At 46.6% G+C, this 26,243-nt stretch overlaps 1 protein-coding gene across 2 annotated transcripts in view; it reads right to left on the bottom strand.

Annotated features, from left to right (window-relative positions):
• ARHGEF25 (Rho guanine nucleotide exchange factor 25) overlaps nucleotides 1-26,243 on the bottom strand; it is an 896,541-nt gene that overhangs the window by 321,154 nt on the left and 549,144 nt on the right. For both annotated transcript variants that reach the window (XM_078688964.1, XM_078688966.1), the window contains one exon: nucleotides 19,157-19,261. In XM_078688964.1, coding sequence (XP_078545090.1) covers nucleotides 19,157-19,261 — 105 coding nt within the window. The remainder of the gene's footprint in view (nucleotides 1-19,156; nucleotides 19,262-26,243) is intronic.

A 26,243-nucleotide genomic window follows, 5' to 3' on the forward strand; every position in this document is an offset into this window, starting at 1 on the left:
GGCAGAGGTATCACTATCTCCCTCAGAAGAGATGGGTTTCTACATGTTGGCCTTCTGTAGCCACAGAAGGAGCCTCCCTTCCCTTTCCTTCAAAGTTTTGGAGGAAAAAGTGCAGCAAATTTTACACTGCTTTACCTTGTGATGGGGGTAGAAGCAGTAAAGACAGCCCTTATATGTGTCATCCACATGCAGCCTTTTCTTTCCGCAGGTTCTGCAGGATCTGAAGAGGACTTTTTTCAATGTGTCAGACATGGTAGAAGTTACTGAGGATTAACTCCAGACGGAAAACAACTGAGCAGAGCTCAGGGAGACTCCCTTCACGTGACATGTGGTAGATCTGAGGGCCTCAGTTTCTCTTGGGACTTTTCTACAGGGTGCTTTTGCTTGATTGGTTATAGTTCAAGTTAGGTCCTTTTTTAAACAGGACATAAATAGGCTATTAAAGTGACTGTTCATTGCCATTATAGCTTATGATAGTGATACATACTAATTTATTGTGGTACAGTGGAACTCCTACTTCTACGACGGGGAATTATTCAAGCATATGAATCTATTAACGATCCAATACTGGAGAACTGAATATGTGGCAAGGTGAAGCATTGCTGTGTCTTTTTTAGTGTCTTTGGAGAACCGTCTGCTGCAGTGAAAAACATTTTTTTGTTTATTCACTGTTACGTACATCTCACACACCCACTGAATGATTTAGAACCATACTTCTGTCTGAAGGTTTTAGCCAGAGGACAGCTCAGTGGCAGGATCAGACACTGAGACAGCATCTGATGGGAGACGAAAATGTAACAGAATCTCAAAGTGTTTTTTTTGTCAGCGGAGTTCCATCTGAATACTCGTCTTCAAGCAATTCTGAGTAGCTTCATCATGGCATTCATAATGTCTTTTAAGATGCACAGTCTGTGCAGCAGACGACTGTAGCACGGTCGAACAACACAGAGAGCAGGCACATGCAGCGACAAGCACAGACGGATCAGCCCCCGAATTTAGTGCAGCTCAATATTCCCTTCACTGGAGAACGCTGGATGTAAAGTCTATACAACTATTTATTTGACAACTGACTACGTCTATAAATTGTTGAGCAAACAAGTTTGCATGCAGAACTGTAAATGCCAGCAATTTCTGAGGGACAATGGAGGCACATTCTAGGGCACAACGGTAGATTCCCACTTCACATGAGGAGTTGAAGTCATTTTTCGGACTTACGCTCGAAATGGGGTTAGTTCACAAACCAAGCTTGCAGTCCTACTGGTCTTCTTGCACGGTTTGGGTTATGACCTATTTTGCACCATACATGGGAAGAGAATAGTTATTGCTATTGCAGCTTATGCTGCATTTCAATAATAATTCTGCTGTATTGACCCGGGACCATCCACACCATGACAGGCTGTTCAAAATCCAGCCTGCTGTGGAATATTTGTCTGCCAGGTTTCCAAAGATTTATATTCTTGGAAAGAATATAACCATTGATGAGTCATTGAGTCCTTGATCCTTTACAAAGTGTGGCTGCTGTTCAGGCAGTACATACAGAAAAACATAGCTTGTTATGGCATCAAGTTGTACATGCTGTGTGAAAGCTCGACTGGCTATAGTGTGTATATAGTAGCTTGAGAATGTATACAGGGTTGGACTCTGCTATAAAACCTGTAGGTTGCCTTTTCATGCCAGGAGTCACAGAAAAGATTGTATGAGAGCTTGTCCAGCCACTCCTTCATAAAGGTTATATCCTTTATGTGAACAACTTCTATACAAGAGTAGAGCTGTTCAGTGAGCTCAAATAGACTGTGGGCATAACACTACCCTGCAGCAGGAGGCAGAGATACCTCGTTTGGGATCTGTTTTTAAAAATAAGTCGCCGTGAGCGGCTAGCTCTTTTCTTTTAAAAATTGAATTTGGACACCTTGTACTGCCTGCTAAGCCACATACTTGCACTTTAAAAATAATGATTCACCCACCCGCTGCTCGAGCGGGGCAAAACAATATCCATTTCGGAAGTTGTGCCATCTTGGGTGAGGGAGACACTGTCCTGCCTTCCTCAGCGCCATCTTGTGAGGCGCTTTAGGTGCTGGGCAGGGCTCTCTGGCTGTTTGACAGCATAAATACGGTGAAATGCAAGCGCGCAGCCTTAGACTGTGGGGATAACACTGCGCTGCAGCAGGAGGCAGAGACACCTCGTTTGGGATCTGTTTTTAAAAATAATTCGCCATGAGCGGCTAGCTCTGTTCTTTTAAAAATTTAATTTGGACACCCTGTACTGCCTGCTAAGCCACATACTTGCACTTTAAAAATAATTATTCACTCACCCGCTGCTCGAGCGGGGCAAAACAATATCCATTTGGGAAGTATTGCCATCTTGGGTGAGGGAGACACTGTCCTGCCTTCCTCAGCGCCATCTTGTGAGGCGCTCTAGGTGCTGGGCAGGGCTCTCTGGCTGTTTGACAGCATAAATACGTGAAAATGTGCAGCGGGCGCGCCGATGGCGCGCCAGAGGCAAGCCCGTCTGCGCCCGTCCGCGCCCAGGACGCGCCTAGCGCTAACCACGCCGTCCGTTTGGATGCAGCTCAGGGGCGCCTGGTTTATGACAGGGATCAACTTATAAACCTGGGTAAGTCATATAGCAAGGCAACACACCGTACAGGTCATGAGCCAATGGTGGGAAAGACTCTCATTTGCGGATTGATTAATAGTAGGTCTCTTGTCAAGCATCATGTAGATGTTTTAAGTCTAATTGAAGACACAGGAGTAGACGCTCTGTTTCTGACAGAGACATGCATCACCGCTGAGTTGATGGTGGAAATAGGGCTTGCTTGTCCTAACGGATACAAAATCATTCATAAGCCAAGAACTCAAGGCAGAGGGGGAGTAGTGGGAATCATTTTCAAGGAGGAATTAAACCTTACGTCCCTATCGGTAGAGGAAGTAGAGGGGATAGAAACTATGGGTTTCACGTTGCAGTCACCTGGGGGTAGCCTATTTTCAGGATTGCTATGCTACAGACCCCCTGGCAGCAACACATAATATCAAAACCTCCTAGATATTATCACCAACCTAACCTTGACACATACTAGGATGATTGTACTGGGAGATTTTAACCTTAGGGAGGAGGGGAATCTTAGTAACCACCTGAGAGATCTAAATCACACATGTGCTAACCTGAATCTCGTACAGCTAGTGGAACGGGCCACGCATCAAGGGGGCCACATTCTGGATTTACTGTTTGCCAATCAGGACACTTCTAAGATATTAAATATACTACCCCAGACTTGGACTGATCACCATCTAATTCAGTTTGAGATTAAGCAGCCCTGCACAAAGGCCAAAATTAGCCAGCAGAATTCCTACAGAAGCGGTAGGGATTGGGCAAAATTGGATAAGTCGGGCTTATTCCTACGTGATAAGGAAGATAACTGGTTTTCTTCTATGATGACCGCTGAAGAGAACTATAAAATCTATACCAGCTATATTACAGATTCTTTAGATCAGATAATTGCTATAAAGAAATTAAAAAATAGGAATAAAAGTATGGCCAATTGGTACAATGAAGAACTGAAACAGCTACGTACACTCCGCAAGCAGGCAGAAAGGAAATGGAGAAGGGGATACACTGAGGAAGGCAAAAAAGAACTGAGATCAATACAACTGAAATATAAAGAACTTATTCTCAAAACTAAGGCTGAATTTTATGCCACCTCTATTATACAAGTGCCAAATGGAGCAAAAGGACTTGTCTTCTCCGACATGTTTAAACAATAAAACTATGCAACGATATTTCCCATTATTTTCAGGATAAAATTATAAAAGTTGTTAACACACTTAATCCTAATAATGCAAGCCTTGACAATTTAGAACAACCGGTGGAAGAAGACCCTCTTCAGCAAGTGGCCCTGGATAATTTTCCGGCTCTCACTGCTGATGTTTTTAACAGTTTGGCGCACAGTGTCACATCGGGGTATCCCCTTGATCCCCTCCCTCCTAAAGTCTGGAAGACTTTTGGTAAAGAAACCCTCCCGTGGCTGAGACAGATTTGTAATCAATCACTGATGGAAGGAACTGTCCCGGACAGTTGGAAACAGGCGGTGGTGACCCCGCCCGCTGATTAAAAAACCTACCCTCGATCCATCAATCCCGGCCAGCTTAAGGCCAATATCTCTCCTGCCCTATCCTATCCGGTCAAAATCCTGGAGAAAGCAGTCAGTAGGACACTGTTGTGCTTTCTGGAGGATAATCTCTTGCTTGACAAAGACCAATTTGGGTTTCGACCAGGCCATGGGACTGAGACGGCGCTTGTCACCATGATGGACAACCTGCGAATGTGTGCCGACAACGGGAATGCCACGGTTTTAGTGCTGCTCGGCAGCATTCAACACGGTAAACCACTCCATCCTAGTAGAGAGACTTAGGAGGCTGGGGGTGAAGGGATGAGCACTGCAATGGATCCAGTCCTACCTGATGGGGAGACAGCAGGTCGTGTCCTTAGCACCATTTTCCTCTAGCAAATCGCCGGTAATATACGGAGTGCCTCAGGGCTCTGCGATCAGCCCTATTTTATTTAATATATATCTGCAGCCCCTGCTTCTTATTATTAAATCTTTTGGAGTCAGCCTAGTTAATTATGCTGATGATACTCAGCTGGCGTTCTCCTTAGAAGGTGAACATGCGATCTCCCTGGACACCTTCCAGCAGTGCATGCAACGCACGGCTGGTTGGCTCAGGAGAAATTCCCTTCAATTTAATAGCGGAAAGACCGAGGTGCTATACTGCTCCTCCACAAGGATTCCTAAACCTCTACCTTGTGAGGAGGGACCAATAGCGCCGGTCAAGAAGGTACGCAACCTGGGGGTTCTGATCGATGATAACCTCCAGATGGAGTCTCATGCAAATAAGACCGCTAATGTATGTTTCTCCTTAATACGGTTTCTACGAAAAATACTACCGCTATTACCAACGGATTCACGCCCATTGGTGGTAAGAAGCACTGTATTAAGCAGGTTGGATTACTGTAACTCTCTGTATTCAGGCGCCTCACAATACATCATCCAGGGATTGCAGAGAGTACAGTCTGCTGCGGCGAAAACGGCAGTCAATAGGCCGCGAAGTTCATCCTCCACCTTGGCTTTCAGAGAGCTGCATTGGCTGCCTATTAAGGAAAGGGTACACTTTAAATCTTTATGTCTGATTTTTAGAGCAGTGCATAACTGGGACCAATCCCCATGCAGGAAAAGTTCAAGTGGTACCAACCTAAGAGGCATCTCCGCTTTTCGAGTGCCGGCCTTCTGTCTGTCTCCAGATTCAAACGGACCAGGGCTGGAGGGAGGGCATTCAATGTGATGGGTGCCCGCCTTTGGAATGAACTCCCCCTGAACCTAAGACAAGCACACACGCTGACTGAATTCCGTAAGAGCCTAAAAACTTGGCTCTTTCCAAAATCTTAGTTCTCCGCCTTCTATATACTCGCCTGACCTTCTTTCCATCAAGGTTTCTCTCGCAGTCAGAAGCGCCAGGATACCCGAAGGGTGACAGCGCTATAAAAGTACTAAATTCATTCATTCATTCAGTGAGCTTTACAAAGCTGGTACTATGGCATGCGGTACAGTTCACAATCGGCGCAATGTATCCCCACAGGAACTTGTTTGTAAGAAGCTCCAAAAATCAAAGAGCAAGGGGCGTGGCCAAGGGGCTGAGGGAAATGGCCGCATGGTAGCTGTGCTCCGCATAACTCCAGTCTGCCCCGGCTGCCTTCGCCCTATCCTGTGCCTGGCTGCACATAATCCCCGGCCCGACGTCTGGGCGAAGTTTTGTTGTCCTCGGGGGCGTTTGTGCGGAGAGATGGGCCCTGCTCTGCTGTGGAGGCCGGAGACACGGTGCGCGCCTGACACATCCCTGGGCGCGCACGAAAATCGACGCCGGGGTTGCGGCGTGGTGAGTGGGCGGCAAGCGTTGCTGGCTAGGTCCGGACCAGAATCTCTTGCTCGCCGATGCAGGCTATGACACTGCAACTGCTTCTGCACTAAGCGGCTGGGCTTGCACTCCTCATTGCCGGCAATCCCCCGGAGGCTGCAAGTATACAGTAATCCAGACAGCAGCGGCCGACAGCACCCTGCGGCCTGAATACAGGTACGATCGCCTTTCATTTCCCTGTTCCTCCTCAGATAGCCGGTGTGTGGAGGGAGGCGGCTAGAGGAGGCGGGGCAGAGCTAGGAGCTGAAGGGAAGTGGCGGCTATATTAACCTGCTGCAAACGCGAGCACGCAGTATATCAGTAAGAACTGCTGTGTTGTGAGTGTGTGATCATAACACTTTGTACTCTGGGGAATTGACTGAGGGGAAAATTTTATTGTGTTTTTAAAAAGCGTTCTACTTTCAAAACCGGAGATTGCACTGAAGCGGCTATATTAACCTGATGCAAAGGCGAACGCGCAGTGGACATGCGCAGCAGGCGCGACCAGCGCCAGCCACGCTGCCAGGGACATCGCCGGTACACAAATATACTGAACTAGATCTGAACTTATGAATCTAAGGGATGTAGGTTGTGGATCCCCGTCACTCGATGGTTTTCACTCAGCCCATTTTGTTCGTGCTGGGTGCTCATTTTCATTTAATCCAGGTCCTAGCAGGGCATTCACTTCCTCCCCCCCTCTGCCGCCTTTCCGGTAGATGATCCTACCTCCCTTGCTCCCAGCATCAAGGCATGTCTATTTAACTGCAGATCATTACCCCGCCATGCGGCTGATGACTGGCTCTCTCTCACTACTCAGGCGTGGGACTTAATGTTTCTAACAGAAACGTGGGTTAAAGACTCCTCTAATCCTGACCTCAATCTGGCTATTCACCCTGAATATCGGTATGTTGGGATCAATCATCCTAGTTCCAGGGTGGGGGTGGAATTGCGGTGATTTTACGCTCAGGCTTGAAAATTTGCTCAAGAAAGCTTTCTAATATTGACCCCTTGGAAGCCATGTATTTTAGTATTTCTGATGATTCACTTTCTATTTTAGCAGGGATTCTCTTATATCGACCTCCCGGTACCCCCCTCAAACCCTTTACTGATTTTTTCACCTTAGCTGCTGACCTATCGCTCAAACACCCCCACTTCACCATTTAGCTGGCTCTCCTCTTTCTTAGACGCTGTTGCCCCTCTACGACCGATAAATTCTTGTAGATCCACACCCTCGGCCCCTTGGTTCTCTTCTGCCCTGCGCTCTGAGAAGAGCCTCTGCAAAAAACTTGAGAGATCCTGGAGGCTCTCTTATGATCCTGAGGCAAAAGCTATTTATAGAGCTGCCATTAAGAATTTCCACAAATTAAAACGGTCCGTAATGAAAGATTTTTTTATCGGAAAAATCAGTTCCACCAACAATTCTTCCAAAACTCTTTTTATTATAGTGAAATAATTTTCTAAACCAGCAGTACTCTCCAGTCCGATTGGCCCCCGCCAAGTATTTTGTGATGGTCTCTCTAATTTCTTTTATGACAGAATATTAGATATCTTCTCGCAGTTTAAGCGCTCTGGGGACTCCCCTGCTCCAGTCTTAAGGGCAACCAACAAGGAGTTTTTTAGCTCCTTTAAGGCTGTCCCCGCAGAGACTTTTGCCAACTATTGTTGACATGTAAATCAGGCTCCCCTCTTGACCCCTGTCCGGCTCATGTACTCAACACTCTTGCTCCTCTCATCCTGCCCCCACGGAAACTGATATGGAACACTTCCTTACAAATGAGATACTACCCCGTATCCTGGAAACAGGCCTTACTTATCCCCATCATGAAAAAACCTGACGCTGCTCCCTCGGTATTTAGCAAATATAGACCAATCTTCCTTCTGCCTAAACCAGCCAAAATCCTGGAGAAAGTTGTGCAGAACTACATTGAGTCCCACCAACTCCTCCACAACTCGCGATCCGGATTTAGAGCCGGCTACAGTACCGAATCTGCACTTCTGGAAGTCTCAGAGACCATTCGCGAATCCGTGGACGCAGGCGAGGCAGCAATGTTAGTGCTGCTCGACCTGTCTGCGACATTCGACACGGTCTCCCACGATATACTGATTGGGGGACTGTATGATATCGGAATTTGGGCCACCCCTCTGGCCTGGATCAGATCTTTTTTAAGTGACCTGACCCAACAGGTTTTCCTCCAACCATTTGTTTCAGAGAGGAAACCGCTAAGTTGTGGGTCCCAGAGAGCTCTGCCCTGAGCCCGCTGTTTTTTAATGTTTGTCTCACCTCTGGCGGCAGATGCGGAATCTTGTGGGGTCAGAGTGATCTCCTACGCTGCGGACACACAACTTGTGTTCTCATTTCGAGATTACTCTGACCGTCTGGACCTGCTCCATAGCGGTCGCTCCCCCAGCTCACTACCTGACCAGAGACGCTTTTCTCCGCTTGCTGACCACTCCGCCTGCCTGACCGAGCTCCTGGATACCCCCTACATCGCCTACAACTTAGAGCGCTTCGATTTAACATAGCGCCTGGTATCGTTTCGCTTTTCCATTTATTCATTGAGTCCTGCACGTTGGCCCTGCATTGCGTTGTTTGTTAAGTACAGGAAAAGTGTTTACTGCTGATTTGTGTGTTAATATTGCTCCGCTCTCACTCCGACGGTGCCCCTGCTCCGATCACGCTACCTTACTGCCATTTTGTTGTGTTTACTTGTGGGCCATTGTCTCCTCCCCGATCCCGCCTCCCAGCTGACCCTCCCACACACTAGTATTGTAATTGAGCCCCGTCCTCCTTCCCTCTGTGACCGTCTGGACCTGCTCCATAGCGGTCGCTCCCCCAGCTCACTACCTGACCAGAGATGCTTTTCTCCGCTTGCTGACCACTCCGCCTGCCTGACCGAGCTCCTGGATACCCCCTACATCGCCTACAACTTAGAGCGCTTCGATTTAACATAGCGCCTGGTATCGTTTCGCTTTTCCATTTATTCATTGAGTCCTGCACGTTGGCCCTGCATTGCGTTGTTTGTTAAGTACAGGAAAAGTGTTTACTGCTGATTTGTGTGTTAATATTGCTCCGCTCTCACTCCGACGGTGCCCCTGCTCCGATCACGCTACCTTACTGCCATTTTGTTGTGTTTACTTGTGGGCCATTGTCTCCTCCCCGATCCTGCCTCCCAGCTGACCCTCCCCCCCCTCCACTCTCCATTTATGACAGATGTCCCTACGCGCAGCGTTCACGCGCAGAGGTCGGGCCCCATGCGCGCCGAAGGTGCGCCAAAGGTAAGCCCGTCTATGCCCGTCCGCGCCTGGACCGCGCCCAGCGCCAGACAACCTGCCCCCCGCAAACCGCACTCTGGCCGCATCAAGTATGATGCAGCCACCCTCCTAGCCCTTAACCCCGGACGTACTCCCCAATGCTTCGAAGCTGCCCCAGGACGTACTCATGGGCCCTTCGCATGCCACTCCTGCAAATTCGCCAGCGTCAAGACCCTTACGACAACCACTAACCCCAAACACAAGTCCGACCCTAACCACCTGAAGTGCATCCTGCTGAACACCCGCTCGGTCCACAGACACGCCACCGAACTCTGGGATCTACTTGACGTTATATCACCAGACGTCGCCTTCCTCACTGAAACATGGATGAATGCATCATCAACACCCGACATCACCATAGCCATTCCGGACAATTACAAGATCATCCGTAAAGACCGCCCCGTCCAAACAGGAGGAGGCATCGCCATCGTCCATAAAAACACCATCAAAATCTCGACCAGCTCCGACGCTAACCTTTCCACCGCCGAACACCTCCACTTCCAGGTCCACACTGACCCCAGAACAACACTCAGAGGCACCCTCATCTACAGGCCTCCAGGAACACGTAAACAATTCAGCGAGGACATCACTGACTTCATCAGTCCACATGCCCTCGCCTCCGAGAACTACATCCTACTAGGAGACCTCAACTTCCACCTGGAAAAGAATAACGACAGCAACACCACCACCCTACTGGATAACCTAGCCAATCTCGGACTCAAACAACTTGTTGACACCCCCACCCACATAGCCGGACATACGCTAGACCCAATCTTCACTTCCAGCAAACACATCTCCTTCGATCGCACCACAGCTCTCCATTGGACGGACCACAGTTGTGTTCACTTCAGCTACAAATCCACCTCGACCCACAACCCCCCACAAGCTATTCCCCGAAGAAAATGGAAGAAAATCACCACCGACCAACTCCTCACATCGCTCAACCAAAACCCACCCGCCCTCTCATCTGACCCTAACCAAGCTGCCATCAAATTCAAACAATGGATCACTCACAGCGCAGACGAATTAGCACCCTTGAAAAACCATCACACCAAACAAGACAGCAAAAAGGCCCCCTGGTTCAACGATGACCTTAAAAAATCCAAGAAACTTTGCCGTACTCTCGAAAAAACATGGAGAAAAAACCCAACCACCGACAACATGACCACCTTCAATGCAGCCACCCGCAAACACCACCAGCTGATTCGATCCACCAAGAAATCAGCTTTCAAGAACCGACTCGACAACAATGCCCATAACAGCAAGGAACTATTCAATATCGTCAAAGAATTTACCAACCCCACCGCAGCCTCAAACGACATCACCCCCTCCCAAGACCTCTGCGATTCGTTATCCTCCTTCTTCTACAACAAAATTGCCGACATACATAACAGCTTCGAAAACAATACCAACGAACAATCCTACCCACCCCCCCAGAACCTATACCGCCCTCCAACGATCTCAACGCCTGGAACCCAATCACCACCGAAGACACCATCCGCCTTATGAATTCCATCCACTCTGGCTCGCCAACCGACCCATGTCCCCACCACATCTTCAACAAAGCAGACTCCATCATCGCACCCCACCTCCGTGATGTTATCAACTGTTCCTTCAACTCTGATACCTTCCCAGAAAGCTGGAAACATACCGAAGTCAGCGCCCTCCTGAAGAAACGCACAGCAGACCCCTCTGAACTCAAAAACTACCGCCCAATATCCCTCCTCCCTTTCCCGGCAAAAGTCATAGAGAAAGTCGTCAATAGCCAACTCGCCGCCTTCCTTGAAGCCAACAACTCCCTTGATCCCTCACAGAACGGCTTTCGAGCAAAACACAGCACCGAAACCGCCCTCATCGCAGCCACAGACGACATCCGAACTCTACTGGACAACGGAGAAACAGTGGCCCTCATTCTACTTGACCTCTCCGCCGCCTTCGACACAGTATGTCATAGCACCCTCATACAACGCCTCAACAATATCGGAATACAAGGAAAAGCGTTAGACTGGATCGCCTCCTTCCTCGCCGGAAGAACCCAGAGAGTACGACTTCCCCCATTCAAATCAGAGGCTACCGAAGTCATTTGCGGTGTACCACAAGGATCATCACTCAGTCCCACCCTCTTCAACGTTTACATGAGTCCACTCGCATCCATCGCGCGTCAACACAACCTTAACATCATCTCCTACGCTGACGACACCCAGCTGATCCTTTCCCTCACCAAAGACCCTAACTCCGCCAAAACCAATCTTCACGAAGGTATGAAAGAAGTTGCCGTATGGATGAAAACCAGCCGCCTAAAACTTAACTCAGACAAAACGGAGGTGCTCATCCTAGGATCATCCCCCTCTGCCTGGGACGACTCATGGTGGCCTTCGGCTCTGGGCACAGCACCCACACCCACAGATCACGCACGCAACCTGGGCTTCATCCTAGATTCCTCACTCTCGATGACCAGACAAGTCAACGCCGTCTCATCCTCCTGCTTCAACGTACTTCGTATGCTCAAAAAAATCTTCAGTTGGATCCCCTCCGAGACAAGAAAAACTGTCACCCACGCACTAGTCACGAGTCGACTGGACTACGGAAACACCCTCTACGCCGGAATTACAGCCAAATTACTGAAAAAACTCCAACGTATCCAAAACGCATCAGCGAGACTCATTTTGGACATCCCTCGCCAAAATCACATTACCGGCCACCTGAAAGACCTCCACTGGCTCCCCGTCAACAAGAGAATAACATTCCGTCTCCTCACCCACGCACACAAGGCCCTCTACAAGCTAGGGCCCGAATGTCTCAACACTCGACTATCCTTCTACACACCAATTAAGATCCTCCGATCAAGGCCTCGCAGCAATTCCGCGCATCCAAAGATCCACCATGGGAGGTAGATCCTTCTCCTACTTGGCAGCCAAGACTTGGAACTCACTCCCCACCCACCTCCGCCTTACACAGAACCACATCTCCTTCAGAAAAGAACTTAAAACCTGGCTATTCGATCAATAATGAACCCCATCCCCAAGCGCCTTGAGACCCTCTGGGTGAGTAGTGCGCTATATAAATTCTTGAACTTGAACTTGAACTTGATGCCAGCTTTCTGAACTTCTGCCGCTGTCTCTGTGACATCGCAGCCTGGATGTCACACAATCCCCCCAGGCTTAACTCAGATAAAACTGAGGTGCTGTTTTTTAACCATAACCCCCCCTTCCACCATACTTTGGAGGCCTCCTGTATTGCATCCACCTCCTGTTCCAGTAGCTTCAGCCAGGAATCTGGGACTCATATTTGATAATTAATTATCCTGTAAAACTCAAATAAATAAGGTCACCTTGGCCTGTTTTGGCAAACTCCGCATGATCCGGAAAATTCTCCCATTTCTTCCCGTGGATGCCCGACGTACCGTCATCCACCCTCATTACTTCCCATCTGGATTACGCAAACAGCCTGTATGCCGGAGCCCCAGCCTATCAGATTAAACAGCTACAGATAGTGCAAAATGCGGCTGCAAGATTGATTTATAACATCCTATATCGCCACTCAATCTCACCGCATCTAAAAAAATTACACCGGTTGTCTGTGACGAGCCGCATTCGCTTTAAATCCTTAGTTTTGGCTTGGAGAGCTTTGCGGGGTTAGGGGCCGGCTTACCTTCGAGCTAGACTCAAACATGCGCAGGCCTCTAGCTCCCTCAGATCCAACCATCTTCTTCTCATACGTACTCCCCGGTTCCACCATGCAAGAATAGGGGGAAGAGCGTTTGCAGTCATCACTGCCCAAGCTTGGAACAACTAGCCACTTTCTCTCCGTTTGACAGAAGCGGAAGGCATTTTTCAACGCAATTTAAAAACCTGGCTGTTCACCTCCCTTTAGTTGCTGAGTGTCCTGTATGAATCTATGCTGCTCGCAGTGCCGGGACACCCCCGTTGGGGGTAGCTGTGCGCTTTATAAGATTCTAAATAAAATAAAAAATAAATAATCGTCCTTCTGGCAGAGGGGCGCCTCCAGGGGAAATAGCGATTCTCTCCCAGCCGCAGTGGACTGGCCCTACCTCAATATTCCTGGCCCCCTCCACGACTCAAATTTCTGCAGTAACTGACGGCGTCGGAGAGGCAGACCCGGTTTTAAACGCTGTGGAGTGGTACTGTTCAGTTCCTGCACCATCCGGTCTGCACAGTTGAGGTTGGAGCTTCTTATATTTGCACGCTGTATGGAGGGGTCTCTCCCACACGCTTGTGTTGCCCCCATTGGTCTTTGCTCTGCCACCTGTGTCCTGGTAAACGTAGTTGGTGGGGGGAGCGCCTGAGAGGCGAAAACCGACAGGCCTGTGTGGGTGTAAACCTGCGGCAGGCGGCGGCGAGTAGCCTGAGGGGCTGGTCCCCCACTACCATTTCTTCTCTGGTACGCTTTGGAGCCCACACCTAACAAGATGGCGGCCGCAACGCGGTTCAAGCTAAACTTGGCAAATTCGCGTGGCAAGGGAACCAGGAGAGGGATCAGTCCACTCCAAAGGACCCTGGGGAACAACCAGAGCCTACACTACAGGACATCCTATCAGCAATAAGGACAGTGTGCACCTCCCTTGAAGCCAGAATTGCGACGGTGACCACAGAGGTATCCCTAATGAGAGCAGACATGCTGAAAATGTTGGAACGCGTTGGAGCTGTCGAGGTTACCACCAAAGAACTTAAAACTGAATCCGAGCTTCTCAAGCACCAAGTGTCTGAGCTCCAGACTGCGCAGGAGGCACTAACGCACTAACGCTGCAACTTGACGACTATGAAGGCCGCAAAGAGACGCAACAACATCAGCATCCTGGGGGTACCGGAGTGGGCGGAGGGGCTGAAGGCCGACCTCTTTGTGGAAGAATTGATCCTCCAGCAACTTGAGCCAAGGGGCCTATCTAAATGTTTTTCAATTGAACTTGCCCACCATGTACCCGGGTGCAGGCCTCGGCCTGGGGTGCCACCTCGAACTCTCCTGGCAAGGGTGTTCAACTACAGAGACAGGGATGCTATTTTACAGACAGCAAGGGCTGCCCCACATATAGTCATCAATAACAGCAAGGTCACCTTCTTTCCCGACTGCAGGTCCAGAAACAGCGGCGCAGCTACCTGGAAGTGAAGCGCGCTCTTAGCGATCAAGATATTGAGTACGCGATGATGTTTCCAGCCAAGCTACGCATCAAGTCGGATGGAAAACTTAGGTTCTTCACCAGACCGGAGGAGGCATGGGACTGGCTTGAGGGATGGAGAACTGTTGGCAAGAGATCCCACAGGTCTACGGGAAGTGCAGAGGGCCCCAGCGGCCACAGACGCTGCCAGAGGTCGCCTACGTTGGAGTACTCGACGACTCGGAGTCTGGAAGGGTGACTGACTTAGAACTGCAGTATAAAATTTACAGAGGGGGTCGGAGGTTCCCAATTGCTCTTCACCCATGGACAATGACTGTCCTTGACTGAACTTTTCCTTACTCTGTTTGTTCTGTTATGTATAGTGTTGAGGATTGGGGGGGGGACCTGATTGACAGAGAGTTTTCTGGCTGCGGGAGTGTTGGTGCTGTCGCCAGTTAATAGCAGCAGGCTCCGGACTTTGATTTGAATAGCTGTTTGGGGGTTGGTAGGCCGGGGTGGGCATTGTTTTCCTTCATTGATGCTCTAGGAAATGGGGTTGTATCACGTTCCGTGAATGTTAAGGGTGAGCGACAGGCGCTCTGCAAGTTGGGGGTGGGGGGTGGTTCAATGCCCATCCTGCAGGGAGGCAGGGAGGGGAGGGAGAGTTGAGGGTTTGGGGGAGGGGTGGGTCTCGGATTTGCAATTCACCCTGGACAATTCATGTCCAGGGTGGTATAACTTCAATTGATCCCACTTACTTTCCCACAATGCCATGTAAAAATTTAAAGTTTGTGTACATGGCTAAGACTACTACTTTATTTACAGTTCGTAATGGATATTTCTGAAATCTGTTGGGATCCACAAATTGAACTACCACCCAGCGTTTCCACATTTCTTCACATCAAAAGTGAACCCAATGTTTGCGCGTGCCCAAGCACACACGATTGAAAAGTGCTAAAAACACAACATGGAGACATCAAATGTTTCCACTGAAACTGTCCTGTTTTCTCAATGTGGGTATCAGTGCCACGAACCAGGGAAACCTACCAAACCCGCCCTTTTCTGAAAACTAGACAACCAACGGGCCCAGGGATGCATGACTTGTGTGGCTCTCACCAGGTAATTTTACCCAGAAGCCCTTACAAATCTGAAACTTTGGCTAAAAAATACACATTTTCTCACATTACTGTGATGGAAAGTTGTGAAATCTGTAAACCTTTTGTTGGTGCCATATCTAGGAAACAAAACAGAACTTTTTTTGTGGAGCACGTTTTTCTTATTCTCTGAATAAATTCAAGATTTTACCATATTTTGCATGCTTTCTAGGTCCCCTGCGGGAGAATCCACAAACCTTGGGTACCATTAGAATCCCCAGGATGTTGAGAAAAAAGGATGGAAATTTGGCATGGATACCTTATGTGGAAAAAAAGCTGTGGAGGCCTAGATGTGAAGTAACCCAAATGGTCAAAAATGGGCTCAGCACTGGAGTAAAAAACCTCAGCAATTACGGGATTAAGGGCCTGCAGAACAATAACCACATGACCCCACTCTAATGGAAGTCGTCTGGCACTACTTGTCATCCATCATCGTCTTCAAAAGAAGTGGCACATTTACAAGTCCTGACCAGCACCCCAACCTAACTGACTCTCCACCTTCAGTGATGTTGGCACACTTGTAGGAGGAAACCTATCAGACTGGAACGAAGAAGTGCACTGAATTAAATAGCAACAGGCATTCTCAATTTTTACCCCCAAGGACCTGAATTGCAATCTCTGCATCCATTTCGACAGCTCCAAACCTGTTCCAAACTACGAAAGAGCTGAAAACAAACCTCTTTAAAGAACACTACATCACCAGAAAGTGACAATCCACCTCCACTGCCCGAACAAACCTAGGAGTCAGTCAGTCAGTCAAGTAATCTTTATTCGATTTAGTTAAAAATCATACAAAGAGCATAAAAAACATTTATGTACAAGTAAAATACAGTCAAACCTAGGAGTCTAATCTTTTGTTGAGTTGTTACATTTTTGTCTTTCATCCTATACAGTGTTCAGCTGCATTTTGTCTAGATTCACACTATGAAACTACCACAAACATACAGCTATACATACAAGCTCTTACAAACATGATCTGCAACCATGAGCAGCTAAGCATCTGTGAGCCAGTTCAGTGTACAAATTGATCTCATTCCAAACAACAAAGTTCAGGGAATGCAAGGTGCATTATTGGGCCTATTTTTGCCCATTTCGAGATAATTTATCAGTTAAAGGTCCTGCTTTCAAAACAGCTAAAAGGAGCCCCCAAATGTAATGAGCAGGTGCTTTTATGCCCAAAACAACCTATTAAACCTAATGCATTTTGCAGATTAGACACATTAGGTTAGAGCAGGGAGGAATACATAACTCTCTTTAATATGACCTTAATTATCTGCATACTAAGTAGCTTTACCACATTTCCAGCTGGTAATCACTGATAACTGAAAGAGTAACTTTTCACACTCTACGAGTGTAGCGTCGAAGAAGAATAGAAGGAGTTAAGAGTTCACTTTTGAGAACAGAGCAACCATGATAAAAGCACTGAGATTCTTTCCTGGAAAAGAGTGCCTGTTTAGCTGCATTCTTTATTAGCTGTTTCCACTAGGGTAAAAGTTATTCGTGCAGTGAAACATTTCTGGGCAAGTTAGCCTCGTAGAACGAAGCAAATTGACAACTTTGAAATTGAAGGCATCTGGGAATGGAGAACTCTCGTAAGGTCTGATTTCTAGAACCTGTCTTATAGCCGTATAGTCAAAAAATCCATCCAACTCTATACAAAGTCTCAAAAGAGCCAACTTTGGTCTAGACTCTAGAGGGCCCTCTCCTGGGTGTGGACTGCTCAGCATCACCTGTCTTAACATCAGAGCGACTGCACTAGTGGTGGCATGTGGATCACATTCTTGCTACTCTGGTTGCTGGCATCCAATTTTTAAACCCTGCTTATTAGATCAGAAAAAAAATCAGACCATACATATTATATCACTTGGCATTATCGGTAGTACCATTGCACGGCACCTCAAAAAAAATCCTACTGGCTAGATCTCAAACTCTTTCAGTCCTACACTTCAAAATGCGATACCCCGGTGTCAAAAAAATTTGCAATATATCGAAAAATCACCTGCACCTTATCTAGCTTACAGAAAATCTTGTCACAAGCTCATTGGGCTATGTTTAAAAAAAACGTATAGTCTTATATCTGAAAACCGCCTTGGATTATTTTATACCTCAAAAACCACGAGTCGTACCTTAAAATCGCCATGCTCCAGATGTCAAAAATGTAAAGTATCAGAGTGACAATTTAGATATCAAAAAGACTGCCCAGATCCTATAAATCCTAGCACACAATCACAAGCAGGGTCGGTTGAATGTAAAGTCAGACCCATTTTAGATAAATTTACCAGTGCCTGTCTGCGCAAGAAAGAAAACTGTCAGACGTTTAATTTCCTCCTCTATTCCATGTGGGTTCATTGCAGTAGCTGTTAGTGACTTATCAGACGCGTTTGTTCTACCTGAGTAGCCTTGTTATGGTTCTTGTGTCTGCTTATGCCCCAGCGTTCTAAAGGTTTCTGGGTTCTCCCTCACTCTCTTTTAGCGTTCCTCTCTACTCTGGTCGGGCTAGATCAGTGGGTGTGCAGGCAAAACCACAGCACCCGTGTGCTCAGAGTGCAGGCATAAGTTGTGGACAGCAAGGAGAAAAGATATGTGGCTGAGATATCCCATACCCACCCTTCCTGCTCTATCCTTGTTTCCGCCAGCGCCGGTGTTCTATCGATAGCCTCACCCCATCTGTCTGTACACCCCCCGCGTTTCCACGCATGCGCATAATTCTGTGCAGCCGCACTATCGTCTTAGATGCATGTATTTTTAAGCTCCCCACTCTTCTGCCGGTTTAGTGTGCATGCGTGTGATTGCATGCATGCGCACTGTCATTCAGTTTCAAGATCCAGCGGCGGCCAGAAGTTAACGGATTTGTCACATCGAGAAAAATATATGTTAGTGGGTACCTCTTACTGCATAAAGGCAGACCCCAGCACCATGACCCCTTGTCCTGTATTGTTGAGTTATTAAAATCCTAAAGTATTTATGTTTAAGAAGATCAGAGCTTTACACATGCTTCACCAGCAACTCCAGGAGACCCAGAAATTGATTCTGAAAGTCCCTGGAAATCTTGCACTTTGCTTGGTCTGGTGTCCTCGCAGCAGGAATGGCAACGAAGGCCAGAGGAGAGTGCTCCGGCTGCAGCTGTCGATAAGCAGTGATTGACTGATGGTCCCGAGTAATCTCTTGTACTATAAAAGCCAGGGCAATGGACAGCAAGGCCAAAATACTGCTAATCACTCAGGGATGGAATGAAAGTGCAGACACCAGAACCAGGAGCACAGGAGACAAGGGGGAGCAGCCTTTCTGCAAGCATTATGATTCATGCAACTGCGCTCTCCCCAGCCCCAACCCCTACTCTCTTTCACTGTCAGAGTGTGCTTTCTCTGTTTTGAAATAAACAATCACATTGCTCTCATTGCGACAGGTTAAACGACACTCTCTCCTCAGGAGTTAAAAAACAGCTAACACTAAATAAAAGGGAAAAAAAGCAGATTTCTCAGAAGAAATTGAAGTGTATGAACCTCCTGGAAACTGGGATCCAGAAATGAATCAGTGTGCAATACGCATGCCACAAAAGTAACTAACTCAATCTCAGCAGGTTACTGCCTGCAGCAACCAAAGAAAATCCTAACAAGTGTTCTTTGCTCACCTTACTCTGGTGCTCCGAGGGTCCTCCTTGCAGCAGGTCGCTAAGGATGGTGAGGTCAGGAAGGCGCTCTCCACCGTCACCAGAGATAGCATGCCCTTTCCATTCCTACAGAGATAGAGAAGAAGGTGTTAGGGAATAGGCACAGGGCTCCTTAGCGGCCTCAGTACGGATGTTTTTTTTTTTAAACTTTATTTGTCAGTTTTTCAAATTATACAAACATTAAACATCCCCCCAATTGGCATCAAAACAGCACATACACACATCGACTGACTCATTAAGGCACTGTTTGTTGACTTGAGGCCACACCGAGACACATAGTTACCCAAAAGACATTGCAGAATAACATACAGAAGCGTGCATCCTGCGAGTACTGGACCAGTCCCTACACTACACCCCACATCCGCTGTGTCTCAGGGGGCGTCCCCGGCTTCCTCCTCAGTTCCCGAGCCCAGCGGCGAGAATAACTCTCCACTCGTCCCTTCTGATTCGCTGTGGGAAGTGTGTCCCTGGACCCCTATCGTAACACACATGGCTCGCCAGGCCAGCAGGTCCTCTTGTAATTTCTCGTCCCTCCTACAGCTCTGCATATGGGTCTCCTCCGCTAGGGACCATTCCCGCACATCCCTAAGCAACATGGGAATCTCCGGGGCCCTCTGGCCCATCCAAGAGATAGCCACCCTACGTCTGGCCAGCACCAGCATCAATTGCATCAATCTGTAGGACAATTTACGTTTCTTTGGCCGGGGTACCAGCGCTAACAGGCAGTGCAAAGGTGTCAATGTAATACGGAGCCCCGTTGTGGCCAGTTTGTGTTCCACTACGCCCACCCAAAAGCTCTGGATTAGTGGGCAGTCCCAAGCCAGGTGCAGGAACCCCGCTCCACCCCCCTGCTCCACATCTGGGACAATCATCTCTCCTGTCTGGGGAGTAACGCTTCAGTAAGATCAGAGTGAGATAGGTGTGGTGCAGGAAATTGAAATGTATCAATTTAAAGTGCGCATTACAACATACCTTCTTTGTAAGGGCCCCTATTCGCTTGCGCTGTCCCTGGTCCAGTGGGGCGCCCAAATCCACCTCCCAGGCCACCCACGCCGGTGGCACCGGCGGAGCAGAGTCCCTACGCATGGCCGCGTACAGCAGGGAAATAAGTCTACGTCCCCTGCCACAAGACAGCAAAATATCCAAGGTGTGAGTCATCGGGGGAACCTCTGGATACTGTGCCCAACTCAGTACGGATGTTAACAAAGATCTTCAGAGGAGGCGTTTCTGGGTAGTGGTACTCTGGGCCTAGGTAATGACTTCTAGAAAGGCAGTGGTCACTTCTTCTGTGTCACTCTTTTCTTCATAGAGTAGGTGATGGCAAGCCAAAGAAATGGGGGCTGGAGGGATCTTTTCCAAGATGTCTTCTTTAGCTCTTAGGGCCACTTGTATGAAACTATTTTGTGTTTGCAAACAGGCCGACTCACAGAATCGGACCATTTGCAAACGCAAAAAAGGTTTTTCCAATGCACCAACCTCAATTTTATGAATCGGTAACCTGTTACCGAATCTCACAATAGGTTTGTGAGTCGCTATTATGAAAGACCGTGTTTAGGGTGTCCCTTCCTAATACTGAATCACAGTGGTGTGTATGAATGTTTTGAGACCAAAGACCGGTCGCAAAACATTCGCAGTTTACCATCACATTCAATCTGATGGTAAGCCGTTTGCAAATGTGAATGGTGGCGAAAACATACATGCTGTGACTCAATTCTCTTTTCCCTTGTGTTGACAGGGAACAGCACCTACTATTTAGGACGTAGACACACCAGCTGAGACCATCACTCTCACTCAACATGCCAAGCTCTTAAGGAGGGGTACACATTTGAGGGGCATGTTCCGCACTCACAGTACACTTTAGGGCACTTTCCTGCCTCATCAAACATATTCTAGATACACAGTTTCTCAATCAAATGTTAATGGATCTTACCTTACTAGAGGTAAATGAAAAGCTTTTATTAGTGGTGCAGTTCTCGTACATACTATATACTTTTGCAATTATTAGGTAAAGAGTTTCATTCTAAATCCAATCCTTAGAGTCTGGCTCATGGAGGCAGCTGGAGTTACCAGACAGTCCCCGCGTTAACATTTAGATATACAAAAAGTGAGACTTTCGAGTGAGATTAAGCTTAGCCAAATCCACCTCCTGTTGACAAGCATCCAGGTTCGGGAGTGAGCGAGGACATTTCTTTTATGTTTTTGAGCGTGGAGGGCTGTGGGGCAGCAAGTGTTTTAATAATAGAAAGAAAGGCCTTTTCAGCCAGTGGGAAACGTAATGGTGAAATTATGAATGTCTCAGTCACTCATCTTCCAATGCAAAAGGGTTTTATTGAGCAGACAAGGAATAACCACACAAACACAACAACCAGAACACATCTGAACTTTTCTTTTCTTATTGCATCGTCCTTGTTTGAAATAGCCAGCATTTTTATAACATTATTTCGGGAAGAATTCATTTTCTCAAGCCCTGCTCTGAACCATAATCATTCAGATTTATATTTAACTGCGTTATGGCCTCATCTTTATGGGGAATGACGAGAGACTACTAACAGCTGAGATAAACATTTGAGAAATAACTCTGGGGCTATTGCAGGTAGAACTTTAAACCCTCCTGCAAATAAAATAAATAAATAATTTGGCAGCCAATATGTGGTGGGAACCACAAGTCCTACATAACACCAACTAAGAGAGCATGGATCACTGACACAATATTGTGGTAAACAATATCGTTGACAAAAATATTGTGTGAAAAGTATTGTTTACCACAGTATTGTGCTCTTATACTTATAAAGGTAACTACAAAAATATATATGAAAAAATATCGTTGACACTAATATCTACCAAAAATGGACAGCAATATCATGTTTTTAAATATAAAGATAGGTTAAAGTAGTAAATTGTGAATATTTTAATATATACATGTAATATAATTGCATATTAAATATAGTCCACTAATATTTATTATTATGTGTAAATATATACTGAGATAAACACACTAATATATGTTTGTATTTATATAAATAAATCTATAGTGTACAATAATTAATACAAATATGTATATGTTATATTAATATTCATATTTTAAATGTATTACTATGTGTATACATACAAGAATAAATAAAAAATGTATGTTAATTAATATGTTTTTTTAAGTATGGTACATTTATTATTATGAAAATAAATACATATTTGTAGTGATAAATGTAAAGCTTACATACAATAATATGATGTAAATTATGTTACACTATATATACAAAAATTGAATTAAATTAAATAAGTATTTCACAATGTACCTTGTTAAAATTCAATTAAATAATTAATCAACAATTAGAATAAATTGTTGATTAATTATTACTTAATTAACTTCCCATCTTACACCACTACAAATCTAGCAGCCCACAACTAAAATCTAAGTAAAATAAACAAATATTCCATACATTATATAATAAAAATCAAATAAATGATTAACAATTAATTGTTAATTAATTATTACTTAATTAAATTCGCACCCTATTCCCCTACACACCTAACACAAAAGAAACAATTGATGGGCGGAATGCTGGACAATGCAAACATTCACCATCTGTCACACGGATCTGGGTTAAATCCATCATTCTTTTGCTCACCACACCACCCCAGTTTGGACCCAGCCATATGCAAATCAGTCTTGACCCTGTTCCTTGTGGGAACAGTTCAGCCTGAACTGCCAAGCCAGGTCCTCCCTGGACCGGAAACAAGCATATTGGGACCGGTTTCAGGGCATCACCCTTCATCAGCCAGGCTAGCTTGAATCCAGTGGTGTAGCGAGCACGGGACCCACGTCTGGGCATAAGAGCTCAAAAATAACATATAATAAAAATAAATCAGTAGTACATAAATTACATAATACATGTCAATCATATAATAAAATTAAATGTAATGAATAATTCTTAATTATTTATTACCTAATTAACTTTCTACCCCATCTACCTACAAGCCTACCAACCTGCTACAATACTATAAATTACTATAAAAAATTAATAAATAATTCAAAATCACTTAAAATTACTAACTATATTTTAAAAAACAAATCATAACATTAATATAAACAATAAGAACACATAAAATTAACTCCTTGGGTGCGGGTGTCAGGTCAAGCTGATAAAATAAATAAAGGGTCGACCGGTGTGCTGCACCAGAGGGAGTCGTAATTTCAGTTAAGCCCAAGTTGCTTAGAAAGAGCTTCCCGGGCAGTCTGAGTTTTTTTTGTAAACTTTGTGTAATGATGATCAGCGCTCAGTGTTCGCTGATGTCATTACAGTAAAGGGAAAGTAAAACCAAGCCAAGGCCTCATTTTACTTTCACTGCATCAGTACTGGGGGGAGGGAAGGCATATTGCAGCTCCCGAGTACTGACTGGGGTTGGAGAGGTATAGGTGGAAAGGGGAGAATCGCCCCTTTCCAATGCTAGTCTTCCCAGTAGATCCCAGCTTGGGGATCGCCACAGGAGGGCAATCCACATGCAGGGATCCACCCACTAGTCACCAGGGGTAGAGGAGTAGCCCCTTAGGCAAGGGCTTGTGCTTTCCCCACTATATTTAAGGCGGTATGTACCCTTGAACTGCCCCCCCCCCCCCCGGGGGAAAGGCAGAAAACCCACTAGACACCAGGGAAAGGATTTTTTTAAATATAGGGGTGGTGGCTGACCACCATGGGCATGGCCATGCCCCTACCATTTCTAAATGGGACACCAGTCTTTCTATCCCCCACGGGGCAGAAAACTGACTAGGAAAGCATTTTTTTTTTAAATATAGGGGATGGGGTGTGCCCATTATGGGCATGACCAAGCCACCACCCCATTTAGGAGGCATCAGTCTTTCTCCTCCCCTAGGGGTGTAGATGGGAGTAATTACTCCCAATCTGCCCCCCGGAAGGCAGAAAACCCAGTAGATGCCAGTGATCAGATTCTTTTTTTTTAATATCGGGGAGGGGCTTCCAACCATGGGCATTACCATGCCACCACCCCATTTAAATGGAGCATCAGTCTTTCTGCCCTCCCGGGGGTGGGGGGGGTGGATGGGGTAATTACCCCCAATCTTTCCCCAAGGGACAGAAAGCTCACTAGAGACCAAGCAAAGGACTTTTTTTAAATACAGAGGCTGGGGCTGCCCAACATAGGCATGGCCATTCCCCCACCCCATTTACATACAGCATCATTCTTTCTGTCCCACAAAGGGGGCGGGGGTAATTTCCCCCAATCTGCACCCCCCGGCAGATATTCCCCTAGACACGATGGGATGCGTTAAAAAAAATATAGAGGTGGGGGCTACCAACCGCGGGCATGGCCTTGCCCCCAACTAAATGGGTCCTCGGTCTTTCTGCCCCTGGGAGAATTGGGGAATTACCCCGGATCCCTAGGGAGGCAGAAACCCGCTAGATACCAGGGATTTATTTTTAAAAGAAAGATAGGGTTGGGGCTGTCCATCACGGGCATGGCGTGCCCCAAAATCAAAAAGAAAGCAGGAAACCTTTTGCCCCCCCCGGGGATGGATGTGGGCAATTACCCCCAATCTGCCCCCTGGGGTCAGAAAGCCCACGAGACACTAGGGACTGGACTCATGTAATATTTGTTTTGGGGGAGGCCCCCACTTGGCATGGGCCGGTGCTTCACCCTACCCAGGGCCCAATAGACTTACTGCCCTTACTGAGGGGTGGATAAGGTTTTCAACATACCAGACCCAGACAGTTCTGAAAATCAGACATCCGGAAGGGTAGTGTTTTTTGCTTGGATTCCACACCATCTTCTAACCCGCAAAGCCCTGAAAACCTCAAGCTTTGACTAAAAACACACATTTTCCTCATGTTTCTGTGAGGGCATTTCTGGAATATGCATGGAGCCATAAATGTCCAACCACACAGCATTCCATCAAGTTACTCGATAAAAGTGGTATCTCACTAGTGTAGGTGGGCCAAGAGACCTTGACACAAAAGGTCCTAGAGCGCTACGTGGAGAGATCAGCAATAGAGCTAGCTGTAGGATTTGAAGTCGTGCTTGGCTGCCACCCATTTAAAAACCACAGACACTTTTGAAAATTACACAACTAGGGGATTACAGGGTGGCATAACTTGCATGGATCGCACAAAGGTTTATTTTCCACTATGCCCTGCAAACCTCAATCTTTGCTTGAAATCACAAATTTACCTTAGATTTCTGTAATGGAAACTTCTGTAATCTGCAGGAATCCACACAATTCTTCCCACCAAGTGTAACCTCAAATGTGCAGAAAAAAACACTATGCCACTTTTGAGGCTGGGCCTAGTGCCCACGACAGTAACAGATCAAATCAAGGTCAATAGGAGCTCTTGTGAATGGACTTGTGAGTGGTTCCGGCTAGTTTCTTTTGGAAAACCTTGAGGGATCTACACTTATGAGCCCTTGATAAATTCAGAATTGTGCCTACTATCCAGAAATCAATAGCATTCCTGGATCACCCATTGGTTTCAAACTGGTTTCCAGCCCAAACTGGAAGTAGGTTTTGGGCACAAAAATAGAACAAGCATTTGCAATGCAATAGGTCTCGCATTTACGTGAGTTTGAGCTATTGACATTGCAAACGACAATGCCTTTTGTTTTAGTTTTTTAAACATAAATAAAAGGCATTGTGATTTACAATGCCAATAGCTTAAACGTGCGTAAATGCAAGACCTATTGCATTGCAAATGCTTGCTAGGACTTGTGCCCTGGACAGGAGGTCAGGAGGGTGATAATTCGGCATGACAAAAGAAGAAGGGCGGGGCAACATAAAAGCAGGGGTGGAGACAGAAGCATGGGTAAAGACTAAGGCAGGGATAGAAACAGATTAGGAGGGGAACAGACAAAGGTGCAGGGGTGAAACAGAAGCATGGGTAAAGATACAAAGGCTGGGGAGAAACAGAGTGGCAGTGGTAGAGACAGAAGCACAGGAAAGACAGGAAGGCAAGGGAGAAACAGCAGGTCAAGGGGAGAAACAGAAGGACAGGGGTACAGCTGAAACATGGGTAAAGATAGGAAGGCAGGGGGAGAAACAGAA

This window comes from Lissotriton helveticus, chromosome 1_1 (genome assembly GCF_964261635.1).
Source record: "Lissotriton helveticus chromosome 1_1, aLisHel1.1, whole genome shotgun sequence".
In the NCBI taxonomy this organism is placed as follows: domain Eukaryota; kingdom Metazoa; phylum Chordata; class Amphibia; order Caudata; family Salamandridae; genus Lissotriton; species Lissotriton helveticus.